Below are 16,788 nucleotides of genomic sequence, written 5' to 3'. Positions count from 1 at the left end.
AGCAAATGGAGTAAGGAGTATCTGAACAACTGGTGCCATCTTCTACCTGGACCTGTCACTGAAGCGATATGGAAACACGTGCTTTGATACTACGTTTCAAAGAGGCATACAGGACAGCAAATGATAAAAATACCCAAACGTTTAGACTTCAGAAAAACAGATTTACTTCTAAAAGGAGCCACCTCATTGATCACACAGCTTCCTGTCATTTCCCCCATACCATATTCATTCTCAGTCTGCTCCTAGCACCTGTTCTCCCCATAGCTGCTGTCCTCTCTAACTCAGATTTATTATTCAATTTTACATTCTTATGCTTAGCCTCAGCCGCTGCCCACATTGCTACTGTTCCACACCATCACGCCTGGAAAGCGATACCACTGATGTATTGAAAACAACCACTCTTCTTACTGTTTTAGTACTAATTAAGAATTCTGAAAAAGATGGTCAACTATTTTTCCAAAACTTCGTTCCAGTTGAGCACACCTTTCTCCAATACTTAGGCATTTGTAGAATAGGTCAAAACCAGCATTGAAATGTTATTTCCTTACATTTCAGACAATCAAGTTTTTTCCCAAGTCTGATGTGTAAAATTGAAGGCAACATATCAGATAAGGCTAAAGGATGTTGGAAGTTCATGAGTTCATGATTTTAAAAAATTATTTAATTCAGTAATTCAGAGTTACAAATTCATCATTAAGAATTTCTCTTTTTAAAAGCTTTTAAGATCTGGAACACATACTAAGTGACAACTTCCTGAAGCAACTGTAGAAATGAAAGTGAATCTAAGTAATCAATGGGGTGGAGTCTAGTTGGAGGCCTGTATCTAGTGGAGTGCCTCAGGGCTCAGTACTGGGGCCTATATTATTCAATATATTCATCAATTAGTTGTATGAGTGAATCAAGTGCACTATCAGCAAGTTTGCTGATGACACAAGCTGGGAGGAGTGGCTGACATGCCAGCAGGCTGTGCTGCCATCCAGCGAGACCTGGACAGGCTGGAGAGTTGGGCAGGGAAAAATTTAATGAAATATAACAAGGGTAAGTGTAGAGTCTTACAACTGGGTAAAAACAACCCCAGGTTCCAGTATAAGTTGGGGAATGACCTATTAGAGAGCAGCGTAGGGGAAAGGGACCTGGGGGTCCTGGTGGACAGCAGGATGACCATGAGCCAGCACTGTGCCCTTGTGGCCAGGAAGGCCAATGGTATCCTGGGGTGTATTAGAAGAGGGGTGGTTAGTAGGTCAAAAGAGGTTCTCCTTCCCCTCTACTCTGCCCTGGTGAGACCACATCTGGAATATTGTGTCCAGTTCTGGGCCTCTCAGTTCAAGAAGACCAGGGAACTGCGGGAGAGAGTCCAGCGCAGGGCAACAAAGATGATAAGGGAGTGGAGCATTTACCTTATTAGGAAAGGCTGAGAGAGCTGGGTCTCTAGCTTGGAGGAGACTGAGGGGTGACCTCATTAATGTTTATCAATATATAAAGGTGTTTACAAATATATAAAAGGTGAGCGTCACAAGGATGGAGCCAGGCTCTTCTCAGTGACAACCAATGGTAGGACAAGGGGTAATGGGTTCAAACTGGAACACAAGAGGTTGCACTTAAATTTGAGAAGCAGCTTCTTCTCAGTAAGGGTAACAGAACACTAGAACAGGCTGCCCAGGAGGGTTGTGGAGTCTCCTACTCTGGATACATTCAAAACCCACCTGGACACCTTCCTGTGTAACCTCATCCAGGTGTTCCTGCTCCAGCAGGGGGACCGGCCTAGATGATCTTTTGAGGTCCCTTCCAGTCCCTAACATTCTGTAATACAGACAGGTCTCCACTCCAACAACCATGAAGTTCTGAAGAGAAAGAACAGGTACTACTCTTATTCGTAGGTGGCACTGACTACCTAAGTAGAAACCACATGTTGAAGCTGGAGCTTTTACAGGAAGAAATAACTTCAAACAACTAACCTATTTCTTGATCAAAAATTTTATTCTCCTAAGCAATATCTGCAGAGGCATGACAATGGCACTATAAGAAGATAGTCTGCTATAACCACACAACAACCAACTCATTTTTGTGAAGTCTGAACTATAGTATTGATAAATAGTTCTCTGGCTGCTGAGATGCCTCTGGTAGCAATAAATGTATACCTTCTTCACATAGTCTTAATAGATTATATGCAACATCCAGACATAGTTTGAGACCACATCACCTTCTCACTAAATTAAAAAATCACTTGAGAGGAATGGATCAAACTCTGTAATCAATTAGCCAGTGAGTGGAAAATCAAGGACTATTTTAGACAAAAAGAACACAGGTACTTGTGAGAAGACAAAACACAACCTATTTAAGGAAAAAAAAAACAAAAACCCTCTCCAAAGCCAATAAATGCTTGCTACTTACTGGAAGGAACAGGAGAACCCAAAATAGGTCCAACATTGCTTGGAGGAGGCAGAGCTGATGGAAATCTCATTTGTGCTTCTCCACCGTATCTAAAGTTTCCATGCAAAGACAAAAATTCCTCACATTTCATACATAGTCCCCTTTATTTTCATGTCTTTGAAAATTAACAGCAATTTCAGGATTCTTTTAAAATGGGGAATAAAAAAAAATACCATAACTTTACAGAAATATTTGTGACCGTATGATACTTTTGGCAGAAGAAAACTAACAGAATATGCTTTATATTAAAAAGCACTAACATATGCAACTGAAAAGATACATATATTTTTGTGGACATTTTAAGTTCTGCTGATTATGTGATATGAACATGCTTTAAAGAGAAATTTACCAATTCTCAAAATCAGGCTGATGCCTTAGTATCGTTTTAAGGTTTGCCTCTACAGGAAAGCAGACAGAAGGACACATTTGAGACAGCTCATGCTTATCCTTCTACTGTCTACAAATAATTTCTATCCACCTCTCTCCTATAGTGCTACATGCACACTTTTTAAACATCTTTCCTTGCTAATACCCATCTCTCCAGACCTATTGTCTACATTTTCTCTGGAATACAAGCATCCCAAAGGGGAACTACACAGAAATCATCATTACAGGAAGATTCCTTTGTTGATGAGCCCTAAATTAGTGCAAAGGCATTTTCTATCAGGTTTAACAGTCTATGCTCATTTTACAACAATGCTTGCTCAAGTAGCGGATTAAAGAGTCTGCACAATTATTCACTGGCTATAGTGATCCTGCACATAATGTTCAGAAAAAACTTACAGAACTGAAACTTACCTGAAGAATGCCCGAGTAGCCCAGGCAGATACTTCTCTATCACATGCAGCATTAGAACAGGCCAAGATAAGGCAAGTGGCACAGGCCTGATCCTCCTGCAGCATATTATACTATTAGTGTGGCAGCTTGTATCAAGTTGATAAAGAAATGTATAGGAGTTACATTGCTCAATAAATAAACAGTAAATACTTTTTCATCATTTTACTTAGAAGGCAAGGAAATCAGCTCTTCCCAATTATAGATAGGAAATGAATCATAGTAAGGCATTCCACTATAGAGGCTAAGTTTTGCTATGCAGTTTTTGAAACACAGTATGATTACTGGTAGGAAACCGTCTCCATGTCTGTCACCTAGTTATGACTAAGATTCATGCAATTTCTACATACATGTAAATCAGGATTGTGTCTGAAGAAAAAAAATCTATACAAATAATGGTTTGCATATTTGTAAGGAATGTTAAAATAACACTTAGTATGTCCTATCAAAGTACAAGAGAATAGATTACAGTGAACAGATCCTAATGACAGATGACAGATACAAATCAGTACTAGTTGATTTAAAATTGTAATCCATTATAGCTTCCCTCTTGCTTGTTATTTACCTTAAACAAAAGAAATTAGACTAATTATACACATTTCTACAGGCCTTCGAAATGTAAAATCCTCTTATAGTGGTAGGAATTTAAATTTTTTTTAGAAACTCTTCCTCCTCTTCCTCCCGTGCTCTTAGATGAACTCCTTTCCTAAACTAGGAACTACATCATACTTCTGCATACAAGATATACAAGAATTTCAGGGAAAGTGAATTACACTTCAATTTTTAGATACCATAAGAAGTTATTTCTCATTATACAATCTTGTTTTAGGCAGATAATACAGGAGGAAAAGCTAATACTTCAATTGATAAATGAAATATTAACTAGAACTTTATAGCAACAACAAGAAGATGCTGAAGGAAGTGATTAGATTTACATAAATATTATAAAACTTCCATTTTTTTGTAATAGGTCAAAAGTTCTTACCTGATGCAACTTGAAAAATCTTTCAATCTCTTCTCCATCTCCACCTACATTGCTAACAAGCAGATGTCGCAGCTGATCAACAGGTCTGAGTTTATGAAACATAAAGCTCCCCTAAAAATCACCCAAAGTTCGTTAGAATAAAGTTGTATTCACTCAGACCATCCCATCACCCTGTCCCTACAATGCTTATCTTCATAAATACTAATTTTCCTTCATTGCACTACTGGATCAAAGTATAACGTGAATGGTGCCTAAAGTCCAGCTCCCATTCATATACAGAGAATTCTGTAGTGAGTCTAGGAAAGGCAAGAAAAACATTACAATTGCTAGAAATTCTCTGTAAGTTAAATGTGTGCTTCATATTAGGCTAAGAACAACAAAATGCAAACACATAGCACACAGATATAGAAAAGAACAGCTTTATCTTTCAAATCCTCAAAATTGCCTAGAAAAGAAATGCTTTAAGAATTCAGGATCAAGGGCATTGTAAGACTCTGCACATAAACATCTTGCCTGCGTCCACAGCAACTACTGGAGAGGGTCCATTTAGTGCCTTTAACAAAATACCTGCCATGAAACATATGCAGGTTGAGGCTAGACGTTATAAGACATTAATGATTAAATATTTCTTTTTTAAATTACCTATTCATTAATATATTAAGTGTCCTAAAACGTTGCTAAATGTAATCAGAAACATACAAACGGAAGTTCATTTTTCTTCTCGTGGGTTTTGTTTTTTAAAGCCCTTTCAAAAACTCCTTTTGGGACTTCTAACAAAGAATATACCTAGGAATCCATTGTTTGTTTCAATTCCATGTAATCATGAGTATAACCAAGTTTAAAAGAACTTCTCAGAAGATCTGTACCTACAAGGGTCTCTTGAGACCAATTAAAACTATTCACGCACTGTTATAAGAGAAGCTGGCCCAACAGCTTTGAGTAAATTTCAAATGGTTACAGATGGTTTCAGCAATCTTCTTCCTAATTCACGTTCAGAATATAATCCTCTAAGCATATACAAAACGAATAAACATTTACAGGTTTAGATCAGTCTTCCAACTTTATATTTACTCTTCTGATTTCCTGTATTAAGAGAAGTAATACTAACCTGGGCTGAAAGCAAAACAAACTTCTTAGGTGGCAGCATGTGTTGCTGTACAACAACAGGTGAATCAGTTATTGGAATACTGTCTTTATTTAGTGGTGTTACAATCTTCTGAACTTTAAATTCATCGATAGTAGAAAGAGCCCAGGAATGTCCATCAACACGAGTGGTCATCTGAACAAAACATAGATATCATCCGAAGTTTGGTAACAGACATACATTTTGTATGTTCACGGTGATATTTTCCTATTTACCATTTAAAATTACACAGAATAGAATCTATTTTTGACCCAAGAAAACCCAGAGCAAGTTCTTTTACAGTCTAACAGAAGGTTACCACCAAATGTACAGCTACATGGGAGACAAGGAATAATATATCGCTTCTTCTGAGGGACAGGGATAGTGTTTTGTATTTAAATGTAAAACAACTTGCTAAGTGGAATCCTTTAATTCTGCTACAATATAAACACAACAGAACAAAGTATCAAAGACAAAATGAATTTAAATTATTTCCTAAAGAATAAAAAAAAGCTGCACTTGAAACACAGAGGTTTATAACGCTTTCACAGTTGGGAGCAGTACTTCAAATAAAACACCAGAAGGGACATAAGATAGTGAAGACATTCCAGAAAACAAGGTATGCTAACAACAAGGAACTGCTGCTCAAGAAAAGGCTGCAGGTTTGTTTGGGAAACCTACCTGTGCCACTGTTAAATGCCTTGGAAAAAAGAGAGATGCCAGTACTTGGGATACTTATGTGTAAGTTTTTTCAGGGAAGGGATCTGGAGTGATTATAAAGCTCCACTGTAAGTTATTAAAACTGCATATAAATCAAAACCTGACTTTGAAACTTATACAGTCTCTCCACTCCAACTCTACTACTGCTCCTTCATCAATACTATTTTTGACATCTCATTCGTCACATCAGTAGACTTCAGACTTCCTTCAGAGCTGGAATACATGAAAAGTTCTCCCTGAACTGAAGCATAAGGCAACTAACCCCCCACAACTCCTCTTACAAACCCACTTAGTTAACAATTAGGAAATATAAAATCAGAAAAAAACATGAAATAATTAAGAGATTAATCATGTCTGAAATATAAGGAAGATGTGGCATATCAGTTTAAACAAACTCAAAGCCTCTAGCACCTACTTTTTAGATAATCTTTGCCAAATTTTATCCTCATCAACAAACACCACTGTGGACTGTGTCTTCCTGTGCTTGTGCACAATATGCAGCAGGTTATAGACAACAATATTTTCAAATCTGTCATTAAGTCTTAGAAGTCAAGGCAATCGTATTTGACACGCAGCTCGCATCATGCTAGAAAGTATGGCTGAACTAGGAATTCCTACTAAGAGATCAGATCCAATTCACTGACAAAACTGCCCGCTAATTTTTTTTCTTTGTATTATACTGCATAGTAGCTTTGTAAATGTTTCCAAACTGCTCATGCACTTTTTCAGTGAACTATCCAGTTCTTGCAGATAATATTATTCAAGTATCTGTTATCAGAAAGGAAAAAATAATATCTAGATTCCGTCAAAATTGTATAGAAGTTTGCTTTAGTACCTGTGTTTCCATCATTGGCTTTTGAAAAGGGAACGAATCATGATTGATACACCAAAGGATGTCATTATCCTCATTTTCTGAAGCTGCCATTAACAGGACTCCTAGCAAGAACACCAATATTAAGTTTGTATTAGATGCAATAATCATGTATGAGATACAAGTTAATGAATTCATTCATTATGTAGTAAAAATCAATCTTTAAATTCAAATCACACAATTTAAACAGCAAATAATATCTCCTGCATTTGCATGTCATAGGGTTCTTTAGAAAGTCACTTTCAACACCACTTGCTGTCTACTCTAAAAGATATAAACAAAAATGAGGCTAAAATAGGTAGAGCATGTCTCAAAAAATAGATATTTAAACAGATCACGGATTTCTCTGCTCAAACACTGCACCTTGCAGAAGAAATAAATTCTGAAAAATATTACAAACTTTCACTTCCAAAACCTTTCCCATTAACACACAGAAGCCATGTTTCATTCTCAGTTACTCCTACTACTTCAAACTCCGCAATCTAAAACCAGTGTGATAGTGACTGTCACAAGGAGGAAAAAAAAAAAAAAAAAGTCAATCTCCTCTGAGCCGTGTTCCATTGCTTACCTTTGCTATAAAGAGCTCTGTGAACTTTTGCGGGCTTCTCCACACTAGAAGAAGCTGAAAACCCAGGTGGCAAACGGACATGAACCAAGGTTAACATGGAGGGACGAGCTGTTGGATGCTTAAATTGTGAAGTACTAAAATAGAGTCGGACACCTGAACAAAAGATTAAGAAACGTCATCATTTTGCTGAATTGTGCAGATGCCATTTTCCAGTTTAAAAGGGGAGGAACTAACATTGCTTTCTTACCTGCATGTGTGATTGCTAATAGTTGACAGTCTATGGATTCAGAATTTTCAATCACTGCTATTTGAACAATAGGCTTAAATACAGAACGATCTATTGTTCTAAAAAACAAAACAAAAAGCCCACACACACTCTCAACCCAAAGAAATAAGCAAACAGCATTTTTCAAAAACATAGCATGAAACTATTGCTCTTAAAGGAAACCTCTTAAATCACAATTGTCATAAATATACCTGGCAATGGTCCCAGCAGCAGAAACTATAGCATTTTGTGAAAGAGAAGTAACTCTTGTCATTCCTTGACCATCTTGTCCCAGATCATAAACCTGCAATTCAGTAACACTGCTTAGTGGTTTACATTTGAATTAATACAGCCTCACCTATCAAGAAGCAACTCAAAATCTATTTTTATCTCATCCTCATGTTTCCATACAATGGAGGGGAAGATCAAAAGGGTACTTTTTCTCAGAAGACACTATTTTAAGTCTTCAGCACACGCTTTGTTACAAACAGATAAACTGGAATAATATCCTGACATACCTACAGAGAATTCTGAGGTACTGAGGAAAACTTAAAAAAGTATATACACATTAGCAACACAGCCAGTAGTCATAAGAAGCCACATACTTGCAGCACTCCTTTTTCTGAGCGGGTATATAAGATATTTCGAGAGTTGTCAACCGCAATTTGAACTACTGGATCTGAGGAGGCAAGAAACCAGCAAATCAACACTAGATTTGGTGAAAACAAGTGTAAGACAGAGTATTTATGAAATAATTAATAGTAAGTTAACAAAATCTGCAGGATCTCCACACACAACGTCTACTGGAAGCAATGTAAAATGGCAATCAAGTTCACACAATTATTACTAAACTAAAAAAAAAAAAAGGCCCACAAAGTTGTATAATTTCAACTTTTTCACTAAACATTGAAACAAGCTGAAATTACTTGCTTAAGGATTCTACTGTTTGCAGTGATCCTACTAAGCACATATTAATTTTGTTCTCCTGTATGCTAACTTTAGTTATAGATGTCAAACTTTCTAGGCTTTGGTATCTATATCCTGAACTAGACACACAGGACCTGATTTTTATAATCATCAACTACTACAAGTTTAATTGAGAATAACTAAATGCTCTGAATTAGAAAACTATCCAGCCTGAGTTTTTGATAGTATGATTTAAAAGGTTACATTGAATTATTGAGTAAGTCTTTAACATCTGTACTTACCATCCTCTGAGAATGTGAACTGCAGCAATGAAGGAATAAGGAAAGACAGAGCGCTCTTTGAATGATTAATTTTTCTACAGCGCTGGCTAAACCAGCCTGCTTCAGCCTACAATTTAAAACAAAGAGTGTTGAAAGAAAAACAAAACAAAAAACAAACTAGCAGTTACATTCACAAAGTCATTACCAGGACAAGTAGGAAAACAAGTAAAAATCTAACTACACACCATTGATTTAATTGAAAAAGTACGTACTACCCAATATAAAGAAATAGGTGATCGTTAAAAGGAAAATTTCACATCAAAAAGGGTGCAGGATGCCACAATTTTAATTTTTTAGTTGACCTACGTAGTCTTGCTATTCCTCAAAGGTACTTCTTCAAAGATAATACACCTGCACTGACATCAGATCTGTTGTGCAATCAAGTCATGCAAAGTAATTATGGAATAAAACAAGACAACAAACCTGACATGTTTTAGAACTCTTAGTCCATACATTCCACAACCATGAAACAACAAAAAATGCCTGTGTGTAAAACCTATAGTCACCTGGTATGCTACTTCATATAAGCAGCCATCTTTTCCAGCCAAAAAGATACGCCCATTATCAGTAGATGTTATTGCCAGAATATAAGTATTGTCAGTAGGGAGCGAATAGAGAGGGTCTGGTAGCAGTTGCATTCCGCCAGACATACTGTCATTGAGTGATCCAGCACCTAAAAAAATTAAGAATTAATAAATAAATCCTCTACGTTTTTAAGTTGTTTTACTAAATATTACAAGTCTGTGATAAGCCTTTCAGAAAACAGGAAAAAATTACAGTAAATTTCATAATTACTAACCACATTCTGGAATAGCTATTCTTCAAAGTGAACTGCAGAGTAACTAATCTTCTGTTTTTAAAAAAATGAAAGTAAATTGTCAGTGTAAGTTTCCAAGTAAGGAAATTCCATGTTTTTCATTTCTATACATTGCCATCTCCTCTAAATTGTGACAAGTCTAAAACACAGATTTCTACTTTTTTTTCTCTTTTATATCAAGACAGCATGAGAAGATAGCAAAAGATTGTAACCTTCTCACTTTCTTCATACAATTGTGTATTCTCTCTATTACTATATATGGCATAAAAATATGGTATCAGGTTCTCAGTTTCTGTGGTTGGAATACAAATGCCGAACAGGTTAACTAACTGTATTCACCAATTCCAAGATTCATGCCCATCTCTTCTCTCCCTCTCCAACATGGTGTTTAATTAACAGGAGCACCTGTTTTAAAAGCTCTTTTTGTGTTTAACAGGTGAATAATACAAGTCAACACTCATATAGAAGTCCAGAATACAGCAAATGTACACCCCATAAAAGCTATTTGCTCCTGCCTGTAACATGATTAAAAATTAGCAAGGTGCTTAGCACTTGACCTTGTTTTTCTTTTTTTTGTTCTTTCTTTTCTTTTTTTTCTTTTTAAAATGGCTACTAATAAAACAACCATGTATACCTGTTCATGCACCACTAAGAATGAGAGAATTACCTGCTTGTATATTAGCACAACTGAGGCCTAAAATCACAATATCAACAGGGGTAGCCAGAACAAGTAAATGTCGTACATGAGGCTGGAAGATACCTAAGGAAGGGGAGAAATTGAAATTTTAGTTTGCAGCCAACTTCTCATTACAATGATGTATTCAATGTAAGACCTAATGAACTATGGAACTCTAGAACTAGAAAGCAGTATCAATTAGCAGCTCAGCTTCTAGTTCATGAAACACAGCATCTTTGACTCCTCCTTATAAATGTGCTTCTTTTAAATTCAACCCTATTGCCTCTCCAACATTGACTTCACTGTTACCTAAACAGTAGCTAACAAAAGAACTGTAAGGGCTAGAAACCAGGATCTCATGGAAGTTACTACTTGAATGTGTAAATTTATAAACAGTAACTTTTTTTTTGAGTATGCTATATGCCACAGAGTATAATGTGGCAAAAAATGCAAGCTTATCAGTGCAAATGAATGTCAAACTACAAATTATTTCTGGCTTGTAATTAATCATTTCTAAAACCAAAACAAACTCAGGTATCATGTGTATACATATCTACACACACAAATCACGGATTTTCACATATGTACATACATAAAACATACACAGAAGGGTCCGTAACTGCCTAATTCTACACACTGTAATATATGCCTTACCTTCCTTTGGCTTTACAAGACCCACTGCAAGAATTGTTTCACTAAGACCATCAAAATAAGCCAGATCTCCCCTGTCAACAAGAAAACAAACAAACAAAATAAAACTTATCATGTCGTATCACATAATAACAAAGTAAAAGAAATCCTGTTCTGTATATTTAAAAATTATAAATATTTATTGTAACATTGAAGCCACCTACATCTTCCATTTCGGGTGGAAGCAAGTCCAGCAGAATGGAATGACACAGAAGTTTCACAGCAGAATTACAATGGCAATCACTGGAGATGCTTGGAGCCCCTATAGCTGAGTTTCAAACCTCAAACCCAACTGCAGTATTTTGTAGTTTTGGATTTTGTCAATTCATAGTCTACTCTGAATTAGACAATTTAGCATCTGCAATGCTGATTAACATCAAGAGAGAGGAACTTATACGATTTTTTTTTTCCCATGAAAATTATCTAAAGCAAGAATTCCCAACCTCCTCCCCAGCATCTTACAATTAGCACTACAGTGTGATATTTGGAGAATGTATTTAATCCACTGTGATCCAATGTAAATGTATGGATAGGAGCTATGTGAGCTACCATTTGAACCTTAATCTTCTTAGAAAATGCAACAATGTGTATAGAACAATTATTTCTAAACGAATTTTTATTATATAGGCAAATAAGCAAGTAAATCTGCCCATTATAAACTTATCACTGCCATTTGAAAATATAATGAAATAATTTTCAGTTTTATGCATCCTTAAAATAAACTAGGCAGAAGGGCTTCAATCATACTTCCAAGTACTAATGCTGTATTGCTTACCATTGTAGGAATGATTTGCCACTGTATACATATCAGAGTACTTCCTAGATCTACTCAAAAAAGTTAGGCAATTAGTATAATTTTTTCTACTATTTTGGTGTAAGCAAAACCCTAGCATAAATGCAGCAATAACTTTAGGATATTAGTTGCGTCTAACCCTAAGCAAGTGCATTTTCCTTTCTTACACCTCTAGATGATCTGGAAGCAATATTACTAACTCTTAAAAAACCTTAAACACTTGTTATTCAAAAGTTTTAGTAAAACTTAGGAGGACTCAAGATAAGTTAAAACGAATAGCACACACCTGTGCTAGCAGTAAACAATCTTCCAATACTGCAATCACTTAACCCTGGTATAATAACAACAAAATATCATCACAAATGTGTTCTCCGCATACCCATCTTCATAGTTCCACATAAAGATGTCACTGTCGATGGTCAGCCAAGCTCTGCTGATCTCTGGAAATACTCCCATCATACAATTGCACTGCATATCTGAAGCACTGCTGATGTAAGGTCTAAATGCATTTCGGTTAGCAAAGGCAAAATTGCCTTTGGAACATTTTAAAAAAATAACATTATTTTATATACAGTAGTACACACTATGTACCATAAATATTCAAAGTACTTCATACAGAAACCAGTTCCACCAGCAGCTCTACTCAAATGGACCTTGTTACCACTTGGACCCTTGTGAAGGGAACATGAACCATAGCAACCTTTATTACTGTAAGTCTGACAGAAAGATCAGAGAAGAAGATTCTGGAAGAAAAAAGCTAGTTTCTAATAATATTAGTTATTTACACAACCTAACACATTATTTTTCATAAGGATACGTCCAAACTGCTCCACTAGCTCTGGGGGAAGGGGAACTCTGCGGACTGAGCTGATCTCTGGAAGATTAGGTATTGACAGCAAACCTGGTCCTTGCAAAGGATAATCCATATCTGACATACCAGAAACAGTAGGGCTACCTGCAAGTAAGACCAACAAATTATGTTATACCTCTTACGAATAATTAAAAATAAAAAAATAATTAAAAAAAACCCAACACGTTTGTATTCTCCTTCTTTATCTTTATCTGATTGTTGCTTAACCTGTGAAATCTGAATTAGACAAATAGCATTTCCCATTTTACTTTAGACGAATAATACTTCTGGCTACTCAGAAAAAAGTTATTGATACTGCAGAGACTCTAGACGTATAATACCACTATTTCCAAAATATGTGTGAACAAAGGTTTCAACAGAAGCAGGACTACAAACAATAAGCCTAAATCTCAAATTAGACATGAGCAAACAGATTTACAAACAAACTTTTACAATAACTCAACTGGACCCCTGCCTACCCTTTATCCCACTTTTTCTGTGATATTCTCCAGTCCTTTTTTCATCATGTGGTAAATCATTAAATGTGCTGTGTGAACAAGCCAGAAGCATATTCCTTCACCTGGAAAAGCTGATCTATACTACCAGTACCATGTTAAATACCCACATACACCCATTATTTTATGTTATTTCTACCCACAATGCTGCTACACACATCGCATTGTATCATATCAGAAAAGAGGCACTCTGCTTGTATCCTGATGCTGGATATATATGAGGTCGCCTACGGCTCTAGAATGCTTCTTCAATGGATTAGTGTTGGCATCAATGAACTAAGAAATGCTGTCTTGATATTTTAAGAATAAAATGCATGACAAAAAGCATACCTTATATCATTACTACATGTGACATATAGCTACAAACTAATAAAAGTCATTAAACAAGGCTTAAGAGATACTTTCAGGATGCTTTTAATCTAGTGATGGTGCTGGGCACTTAGGGACCCCATGAGCATTCTGCAAGAGACCTCCCAAAGGACTTAACGGAAAACAAGGGCCATTTTCTTCACCTGCTGAAGAGAGATGGGGCCGAGAGGGCAACCCAAGCGCACTCCTTCTGCGGGGCTCCTGCTAACACGGAGCAATCCCCCACCCACAACTATCACCCACACACCAAAGGCTCCACTACACGCCCCCAAAGCCAGAGAAGCCGCCAGACTCAGCCCTGCCGCCGCTGTCCCCGGGGCCTTGTCAGGGCGGCAGCCGTTAAAGAGAGCGGGTCCCCCGCTGCCCGCCGAGGGTCTCCCGGCGTGCCCGGCCAAGGCCGCCCTGTCGGGGCTCAAGGCGCAGCGGAGGCCCCGAGGCGGACTGGAGGGGGCGGTCCACCCCACGCAGCTCTCCTCACCAGGCGCTGGCACCGCCAGCAGCTCGGACAGGTCCGGATAGCAGCGATCGTCCTGGATCTGCCGGTCAATGATGCGGCCCGCGATTTCCAGCGCCTCCTGCGCGGCGGGCACCGCGGGACTCATGGCGGCGGGCATGGCGGCCAGGCCCGGCCCGGGCAGCTCCGCGCGCGCGGAAAAGGCGGGAGCTCCGCACCCGCCAAAGCCCGGCAGGCCTTGCGCGCGCTACGCACTTCCGTCGCGCCGGTTCCCTCTTCCATCAGTGGGAAGGGCGCGCAGGGCCTGTTCGAGAGGAGCGCCCGGGGGGGAGGCGGCGGACGAGGCCCCTTGCGGCTGGAGGGGAGCTGCCGGAGCTGAGCTGCCGGAGCTGAGCGGGCTGTGAGGGCCGCGTCGGGGTTGCGGTGCCTCACCGAGGAGCCCTGTAGGCCTGCGGGCTGCCCGAGGGCCCGGCGCGATCCGCTGCGACGGTCTTCAAAGGCACAGGATGGCCCTGAGGGGCGTGGCGGGAAGTGGCTCCTGTCAGTGGTGTGCGGCCCTGAGCGGTTCCCTGCCGGCTCGGCGGTCACTGTAGCTCTTTGGGGCGCCCCTGTGACAGCCCAGTCACTGCGAGCCTGATGTGATACTGTAGCAGGACCGTATATATTAGAGTTACTCAAAGATAGGCAGATTTTGTGTGTAGTCATGTAAGCCTGAAACAGTGAGGGGACTCCCCTACCAAGGCATACACATGGCCTCAGGAGCAAAGGTGTAGAAGCAGAGGGAAGTCACCTTTGCACTGTGCTGACCTGGTGGGGCTGCTGTTTTACCAGGATTTGGGATGACACATCAATATGACTAGCAGATTGTTAACTTGCCAAGGTTGGGCCTCTGTTCTGTCTGCTCTGGAAGGTGTAGGCATTCCCAAATGGTCATAGGAAGCCTCAGGGTTGCATGAAACTTGGATTCCAGGGAATGGGTCTGTTTTGTACATCATGTTTGCTGCCCTGACTCTGCTCCAGGATTGATCCAGTGCCCATTCTGGAAAGCTTCATGTAGGAGAGGCACCTGGCACGAGAAAGGAAACAGCCCCAGCTCTGCCTTCCAAATGGGCAACCTGAAGTTAAGGCCTAAATCCTGCAGGGTTTACATGGCAAAGTGGGAAATCCTCCCTGTATCTTATGAAGATTGAAAAGCTCTTGGCCAGTCACCAGTGGGGTTCCCCAGGACTCAGTTTTAGGGGCAGTGTTCTTTAATGTTTTTATAAATGATTGGATTGCATGAATCAAATGCACATTAATGAAGTTTGCTTATGATACTCAACTAGGAGGAGCTGTGCGCTCCTTCAAGGATAGAGAGACCTTAGAGAGCGATCTGGATAGACTGTACACCTGGGTGGCCACCAAGCACATGAAATTTAACAAGAGCAAGTGCCAGATTCTCCACCAGGGACAGGGGTAATCCTGGTTATGCCTACAAATCGGGGGACGAGAGGCTGCAGAGCAGCACAGTGGAAAGACATCAGGGGGGCTGGGTTGATGACAAGTCAAATATGAGTCAGTAGAGTGTCCTGGTGTCCCATGCCAACAGATGGGATCAGGGATGAGTGAACTCTAGATGCAACACGTGCCCTGGCTCAACAGATGAGACAAGGTGTGAGTTAACTCTGGGTTAATTCTGCGCGGTTATGTGAAGTGAATGACAGACAATCACCTCTGGGGTCCAATTCAGTTGTGAGTTTTCTAAAAGTACTTGTTGAAATATTGGTTACAGCGAATGGTGACTTGGCAAAAGTGTAACAGAACTTATCAACACATTAACAGCGAAAGTCCTACTATGAGCGATATACTGGCAACCATCAGTAGCTATAATATGAAATTTAACCAGAAATCAACAGCAGGGCTTAAAGATGGTGTTATCCTTGTAAGGAACATTTAACGAAGAACTGTTGTTTTTACATAACTGAGGGCATTGCGCCTGACCGTAGCAGGGGGGAAGGACCGAGAGACATTGGACTATGAATTCTTAATGTAATACACAGTTTCTTCCCAGAATAAGGACTAACACCTGTATACATACTGATACCTGTATTTACTAGCTCATTTAGAGGGGAAGGACTGAGAGACATCGGACTATGAATTCTTAATGTAATACACAGTCTCTTCCCGGAATATGTACTGACACCTGTATACATACCGATACCTGTATTGATAAGTGTAGCCAAAGTAACAGGAATCCATATCTTAAATAGACTGATAAGGGGAAGGGTATTGTGTGCGTCAGGATAGTCTGTAAACCCTGAAGTACCCAACCAACGGGGAACAGGGGAGGGAAATTGCTGCCGGGATTTTGGGGAGATATAAGCAGGGGCTTTTTGCCCTATTTGGTGTGCCTACCTTTAGGTAGAACACCCGGTCTTGCAAAATCGTTATTAAAATATGCTTTGCCAAGACATCCTGCCTGGGCCTATTATATTTGCAAAAGAATTCTTTCCTACAAATCTGGGGGCTTGTCCGGGAGAAACGTCGTCATCTCGGGGGTCCCTATCGCCGAAGGACAGGAAGGCGCACCCCGTTGATTTCA

At 39.3% G+C, this 16,788-nt stretch overlaps 1 protein-coding gene across 2 annotated transcripts in view; it reads right to left on the bottom strand.

The window, feature by feature from the left end:
• NUP155 (nucleoporin 155) overlaps positions 1-14,439 on the bottom strand; it is a 30,399-nt gene extending 15,960 nt beyond the window's left edge. The window contains exons 1-16 of one of the 2 annotated variants that reach the window (XM_065861285.2): positions 14,232-14,439; positions 12,837-12,974; positions 12,399-12,495; positions 11,191-11,261; positions 10,528-10,620; positions 9,550-9,716; positions 9,005-9,110; positions 8,402-8,475; positions 8,009-8,100; positions 7,779-7,876; positions 7,532-7,684; positions 6,928-7,028; positions 5,358-5,528; positions 4,250-4,360; positions 3,229-3,323; positions 2,392-2,480 (exon numbers count right to left, since the gene is read on the bottom strand). In XM_065861285.2, the coding sequence (XP_065717357.1) occupies positions 2,392-2,480; positions 3,229-3,323; positions 4,250-4,360; positions 5,358-5,528; positions 6,928-7,028; positions 7,532-7,684; positions 7,779-7,876; positions 8,009-8,100; positions 8,402-8,475; positions 9,005-9,110; positions 9,550-9,716; positions 10,528-10,620; positions 11,191-11,261; positions 12,399-12,495; positions 12,837-12,974; positions 14,232-14,367 (1,792 nt within the window). In that variant the 5' untranslated portion in view covers positions 14,368-14,439. Of the gene's footprint in view, positions 1-2,391; positions 2,481-3,228; positions 3,324-4,249; positions 4,361-5,357; positions 5,529-6,927; positions 7,029-7,531; positions 7,685-7,778; positions 7,877-8,008; positions 8,101-8,401; positions 8,476-9,004; positions 9,111-9,549; positions 9,717-10,527; positions 10,621-11,190; positions 11,262-12,305; positions 12,321-12,398; positions 12,496-12,836; positions 12,975-14,231 lie in introns of those variants that run through there. The other variant, XM_071802425.1, reaches the window with a different exon arrangement.
• Between the last annotated feature and the right edge of the window lie 2,349 nt (positions 14,440-16,788).

This window comes from Patagioenas fasciata, chromosome Z (assembly GCF_037038585.1).
Source record: "Patagioenas fasciata isolate bPatFas1 chromosome Z, bPatFas1.hap1, whole genome shotgun sequence".
Lineage (NCBI taxonomy): Eukaryota > Metazoa > Chordata > Aves > Columbiformes > Columbidae > Patagioenas > Patagioenas fasciata.
The sequence above is the reverse complement of the archived record's forward strand: the minus strand, read 5'-3'. Positions and strand labels throughout refer to the sequence as shown.